The sequence below is a fragment of the Xenopus laevis genome, chromosome 3L (assembly GCF_017654675.1).
Source record: "Xenopus laevis strain J_2021 chromosome 3L, Xenopus_laevis_v10.1, whole genome shotgun sequence".
Taxonomy (NCBI): Eukaryota; Metazoa; Chordata; class Amphibia; order Anura; family Pipidae; genus Xenopus; species Xenopus laevis.
The window spans coordinates 161,017,532-161,024,688 of NC_054375.1; the positions used below are offsets into that span (position 1 = coordinate 161,017,532).

Genomic DNA, 7,157 nt, shown 5'->3' on the forward strand with positions numbered 1-7,157 from the left:
TGAGTGAGACAGATAATTTATTTGCTTCCCAAGTGCACACAACACACAAATTAAATGATCATGACAATCGGACCCCCGGGGGCCACACATCCTCACATCTCTGTGCTCCAATAAAAATCCCAATTAGATTGTGCAAGAAAACGGGAGAGTCCAAATCCACAAAGAGCTGGGGGTCGGGCCCCTGGGGCCACAACATCTTTATTATCAGTATTGGACTTGGCAAGATCAATTATCCCCCCTCTTCTCCACTTATTTCTTATGCAAATGCCCCACAAAAGGGTCAGGAAGGGCAGTTACTCTGTCCCACAATAGGCTTTATAGTTAAATCATAAGCAGCCCCACCCCCAAAAAAGAAATACACCCCAAAGGGCACAATGAAGCAAACAGGAAGTAAAAAGGTTACAGCTGATGAAGCAGGAAGTAGAGAGGAGGCGGGACTCAGGGCTCCTGGAGGAGGCGGGGCACTCACATGCCATATACACTCTCATCACTGTAGGCAATATACAGGAAGAAATCCTCCTCGTGGTGCTCCTTGTGTGTGAGGGGACAAAAGAAACACTCAGTTATGTCCATGGAACCCCTCATACTCATTCCCACTATGCTCCAGCTCCTCCCACTATACTCACTCCCACTGTGCTCCCGCTCCTCCCACTCTGCTCCAGCTCCTCCCACTGTACTCACTCCCACTGTACTCCCGCTCCTCCCACTGTACTCACTCCCACTCTGCTCCAGCTCCTCCCACTATACTCCAGCTCCTCCCAATATACTCACTCCCACTCTGCTCCAGCTCCTCCCACTATACTCCAGCTCCTCCCAATATACTCACTCCCACTCTGCTCCAGCTCCTCCCACTATACTCCAGCTCCTCCCAATATACTCACTCCCACTCTGCTCCAGCTCCTCCCACTATACTCCAGCTCCTCCCAATATACTCACTCCCACTATGCTCCAGCTCCTCACTATACTCACTCCCACTATACTCCAGCTCCTCCCACTGTACTCACTCCCACTGTACTCACTCCCACTGTACTCACTCCCACTGTACTCACTCCCACTGTACTCACTCCCACTGTACTCACTCCCACTGTACTCACTCCCACTGTACCTCCCACTATGCTCCAGCTCCTCACTATACTCACTCCCACTCTTCCCACTGTACTCACTCCCACTGTACCTCCCACTGTACTCACTCCCACTCTGCTCCAGCTCCTCCCACTCTGCTCCAGCTCCTCCCAATATACTCACTCCCCCTATGCTCCAGCTCCTACCACTCTGCTCCAGCTCCTCCCACTCTGCTCCAGCTCCTCCCAATATACTCAATCCCACTATGCTCCAGCTCCTCACTATACTCACTCCCACTGTACTCCAGCTCCTCCCACTCTGCTCCAGCTCCTCCCACTCTGCTCCAGCTCCTCCCACTCTGCTCCAGCTCCTCCCACTCTGCTCCAGCTCCTCCCACTCCACCACATGCATCCCTCCATACTCACTCCCGCTACGCTCCAGCTGCTCCCACTGTACTCACTCCCACTGTACTCACTCCCACTAAACTCCAGCTCCTCCCACTCCACCACATGCACCCCTCCATACTCACTCCCGCTATGCTCCAGCTGCTCTCACTATACCCACTCCCACTAAACTCAGTCCCACTATGCTCCAGCTCCTCCCACTCCACCTCATGCAGCCAGTTTTCGTATATGAGTGTTAGGATGACAAGCTGGAGAGCACTTGTACTGAGCTACCCCTCCCCAGGGCAAACTGTCAGTCCCATTAGCCCCTCCCCTGACACTTACCTGGTACAACTGGCCCATGGTGGCACTGGTTGGGGGGATGACATTATTGACAAAGAAGAAGAGAGCGTCCTCTGCCCGGAGGTGAATTCTCTTTCTGATCAGGAAGTAAAACTGTCCGACTAGTGAGGAACAAACACACAGTCACTGACTACTCACAGCACGCGCCCACATACACCCAGCCACGCCCACATATACCCAGCGAGTAACAATGGAGACACAGAGAGCAAACACATGGCAGCTCCTGCACTGTACTGATATCAGCGGTCGTTACCCAGATGCATTATGGGACACAAGACAAGATATATAGTGAATAAAGTTCCCCCTCTTGTAAAATATAAGGATATTATAAGTTATCGAGGAGTTTCATGACCATATAAAAGTACGAGGCCGAAGGCCGAGTGTTTTTATACAGGTCATGGAACTCCGAGGTAACTTATAATATCCTCATATTTTACAACTGGGGGTACTTTATTAATTATAATACACAAATTTTAGTGAGTCATGTGACAGAAATGACATCAGAACTCACCGTTTATAACTGATGACATCACTACTCACCGTTTATAAGGATATAATTTACAAGATATTCATGGCTTTTGTGTATTATATATATACACACACACACACATATATACATACAGATATATATATATATACACACACACACACACACAATACACACCTGTAAGGTCGGAGGGTACCAGGTATTTCTTCTTGTCCAGATCTCCTATTCTGGCTTTGGGCGCCTTCTCCACAATAACCTGCCAATCAACAACTTTCTTATTAGTCTGACACTCAACTGTTACAGCTTCTCTCATTGGCTGCTGCTTCCTCTAACCCACACACTGTTCTACTGCTCTGATTGGCTCCAACTTCAGTTACATCAGAATATTCTAATAACCTCATGTTATACCCCAGTCTCTCTCACCTCATGTTATACCCCAGTCTCTCTCTCTCACCTCATGTTATACCCCAGTCTCTCTCTCACCTCATGTTATACCCCAGTCTCTCTCTCTCACCTCATGTTATACCCCAGTCTCTCTCTCTCACCTCATGTTATACCCCAGTCTCTCACCTCATGTTATACCCCAGTCTCTCTCTCAGCTCATGTTATACCCCAGTCTCTCTCTCTCACCTCATGTTATACCCCAGTCTCTCTCTCAGCTCATGTTATACCCCAGTCTCTCTCTCAGCTCATGTTATACCCCAGTCTCTCTCTCACCTCATGTTATACCCCAGTCTCTCTCTCTCACCTCATGTTATACCCCAGTCTCTCTCTCAGCTCATGTTATACCCCAGTCTCTCTCTCAGCTCATGTTATACCCCAGTCTCTCAGCTCATGTTATACCCCAGTCTCTCTCTCACCTCATGTTATACCCCAGTCTCTCTCTCTCACCTCATGTTATACCCCAGTCTCTCTCACCTCATGTTATACCCCAGTCTCTCTCTCACCTCATGTTATACCCCAGTCTCTCAGCTCATGTTATACCCCAGTCTCTCTCTCACCTCATGTTATACCCCAGTCTCTCTCTCACCTCATGTTATACCCCAGTCTCTCTCTCTCACCTCATGTTATACCCCAGTCTCTCTCTCACCTCATGTTATACCCCAGTCTCTCTCTCTCTCACCTCATGTTATACCCCAGTCTCTCTCTCACCTCATGTTATACCCAGTCTCTCTCTCTCACCTCATGTTATACCCAGTCTCTCTCTCACCTCATGTTAACCCCAGTCTCTCTCACCTCATGTTATAACCCCAGTCTCTCTCACCTCATGTTATACCCCAGTCTCTCTCTCACCTCATGTTATACCCCAGTCTCTCTCACCTCATGTTATACCCCAGTCTCTCTCTCTCACCTCATGTTATACCCCAGTCTCTCTCTCTCACCTCATGTTATACCCCAGTCTCTCTCTCTCACCTCATGTTATACCCCAGTCTCTCTCTCTCACCTCATGTTATACCCCAGTCTCTCTCTCACCTCATGTTATACCCCCAGTCTCTCTCTCTCACCTCATGTTATACCCCAGTCTCTCTCTCTCACCTCATGTTATACCCCAGTCTCTCTCTCACCTCATGTTATACCCCAGTCTCTCACCTCATGTTATACCCCAGTCTCTCTCTCTCACCTCATGTTATACCCCAGTCTCTCTCTCTCACCTCATGTTATACCCCAGTCTCTCTCTCTCACCTCATGTTATACCCCAGTCTCTCTCACCTCATGTTATACCCCAGTCTCTCTCTCTCACCTCATGTTATAACCCCAGTCTCTCTCTCACCTCATGTTATACCCCAGTCTCTCTCTCTCACCTCATGTTATACCCCAGTCTCTCTCTCTCACCTCATGTTATACCCCAGTCTCTCTCTCACCTCATGTTATACCCCAGTCTCTCTCACCTCATGTTATACCCCCAGTCTCTCTCTCTCACCTCATGTTATACCCCAGTCTCTCTCTCACCTCATGTTATACCCCAGTCTCTCTCACCTCATGTTATACCCCAGTCTCTCTCACCTCATGTTATACCCCAGTCTCTCTCTCACCTCATGTTATACCCCAGTCTCTCACCTCATGTTATACCCCAGTCTCTCTCTCACCTCATGTTATACCCCAGTCTCTCTCTCTCACCTCATGTTATACCCCAGTCTCTCTCTCACCTCATGTTATACCCCAGTCTCTCTCTCTCACCTCATGTTATACCCCAGTCTCTCTCTCTCACCTCATGTTATACCCAGTCTCTCTCTCACCTCATGTTATACCCCAGTCTCTCTCTCCACTCATGTTATACCCCAGTCCTCTCTCTCACCTCATGTTATACCCCAGTCTCTCTCTCTCACCTCATGTTATACCCCAGTCTCTCTCTCACCTCATGTTATACCCCAGTCTCTCTCTCACCTCATGTTATACCCCAGTCTCTCTCTCTCACCTCATGTTATACCCCAGTCTCTCTCTCACCTCATGTTATACCCCAGTCTCTCTCTCACCTCATGTTATACCCCAGTCTCTCTCTCTCACCTCATGTTATATACCCCAGTCTCTCTCTCACCTCATGTTATACCCCAGTCTCTCTCTCTCACCTCATGTTATACCCCAGTCTCTCCTCTCACCTCATGTTATACCCCAGTCTCTCTCTCTCACCTCATGTTATACCCCAGTCTCTCTCTCACCTCATGTTATACCCCAGTCTCTCTCTCACCTCATGTTATACCCCAGTCTCTCTCTCTCACCTCATGTTATACCCCAGTCTCTCACCTCATTTATACCCAGTCCTCTCTCTCACCTCATGTTATACCCAGTCTCTCTCTCACCTCAGTTATACCCCAGTTCTCTCTCTCATCATTATACCCTCTCACCTCATGTTATACCCCAGTCTCTCTCACCTCATGTTATACCCCAGTCCTCTCTCCACCTCATTTATACCCCAGTCTCTCTCTCACCTCATGTTATACCCCAGTTCTCTTCACCTCATGTTATACCCAGTCTCTCTCACTCATGTTATACCCAGTCTCTCTCTCACCTCATGTTATACCCCAGTCTCTCTCTCTCACCTCATGTTATACCCCAGTCTCTCTCTCCTCTGTTATACCCCAGTCCCTTCTCCACCTCATGTTATACCCCAGTCTCTTCTCTCACCTCATGTATACCCCAGTCTCTCTCTCACCTCATGTTATACCCCAGTCTCTCTCTCCACCTCATTGTTATACCCCAGTCTCTCTCACCTCATGTTATAACCCCAGTCCTCTCTCTCACCTCATTTATACCCCATCTCCGTCTCACCTCTACCGTCTATAGTTATACCCCAGTCTCTCTCTCACCTCATGTTATACCCCAGTCTCTCTCTTCACCAGTCTCTCTCTCTCACCTCATGTTATACCCCAGTCTCTCCTCTCACCTCATGTTATACCCCAGTTCTCTCTCTCCACCTCATGTTATACCCCAGTCTCTCTCTCTCACCTCATGTTATACCCCAGTCTCTCTCTCACCTCATGTTATACCCCAGTCTCTCTCTCTCACCTCATGTTATTACCCCAGTCTCTCTCTCTCACCTCATGTTATACCCCAGTCTCTCACCTCATGTTATACCCCAGTCTCTCTCCAGCTCATGTTATACCCCAGTCTCTCTCTCTCACCTATGTTTATACCCCAGTCTCTCTCTCAGCTCATGTTAATACCCAGTCTCTCTCTCAGCTCATGTTATACCCCAGTCTCTCTCTCACCTCATGTTATACCCCAGTCTCTCTCTCTCACCTCATGTTATACCCCAGTCTCTCTCTCAGCTCATGTTATACCCCAGTCTCTCTCTCAGCTCATGTTATACCCCAGTCTCTCTCTCAGCTCATGTTATACCCCCAGTCTCTCTCTCACCTCATGTTATACCCAGTCTCTCCTCTCACCTCATGTTATACCCCAGTCTCTCTCTCACCTCATGTTATACCCAGTCTCTCTCTCAGCTCATGTTATACCCCAGTCTCTCTCTCTCCACCTCATGTTATACCCCAGTCTCTCTCTCACCTCATGTTATACCCAGTCTCTCTCTCACCTCATGTTATACCCCAGTCTCTCTCTCTCACCTCATGTTATAGCCCAGTCTCTCTCTCTCACCTCATGTTATAGCCCAGTCTCTCAGCTCATGTTATACCCCAGTCTCTCTCTCTCTCTCCTCATGTTATACCCCAGTCTCTCTCTCTCTCCTCATGTTATACCCCAGTCTCTCTCTCACCTCATGTTATACCCCAGTCTCTCTCTCAGCTCATGTTATACCCCAGTCTCTCTCTCTCACCTCATGTTATAGCCCAGTCTCTCTCTCTCACCTCATGTTATAGCCCAGTCTCTCAGCTCATGTTATAGCCCAGTCTCTCAGTACAGAGGCCAGTGTGTCAGTAGAAGGCAGAGACCAGTGAATAAGGAGAATAGAATTAGTGACAGAAGTGAAAGTGTCAGTAACAGAGGGGGGAGGGGAGGGTGACGCACCGGGACTCGGTCGGGATATTTCGTTTTTCTCCCCCAGAGGGCGTTTCCCCTTATATATTTATATATAGTGATCATATCCCCTTATATATATTATATATAGTGATCATATCCCTTATATATTTATATATAGTGATCATATCCCCTTATATATTTATATATAGTGATCATATCCCCTTATATATTTATATATAGTGATCATATCCCCTTATATATTATATATAGTGATCATATCCCCTTATATATTTATATATAGTGATCATATCCCCTTATATATTTATATATAGTGATCATATCCCCTTATATATTTATATATAGTGATCATATCCCCTTATTATATTTATATATAGTGATCATATCCCCCTTATATATTTTATATATAGTGATCATATCCCCTTATATAT

The 7,157-nt window shown here is 47.4% G+C and overlaps 1 protein-coding gene across 1 annotated transcript; it reads right to left on the reverse strand.

Annotated features, from left to right (window-relative positions):
• Positions 1–6,803, reverse strand: gabarap.L (GABA(A) receptor-associated protein L homeolog; the record flags this gene model as incomplete). Its single annotated transcript, NM_001091061.1, is given in 7 exon segments — positions 1–531; positions 1,791–1,909; positions 2,473–2,551; positions 6,757–6,778; positions 6,780–6,786; positions 6,788–6,795; positions 6,798–6,803. Coding segments are annotated over 7 exon segments (307 nt in total), but the record flags the coding sequence as incomplete, so codon positions are not given.
• Positions 6,804–7,157: the final 354 nt, after the last annotated feature.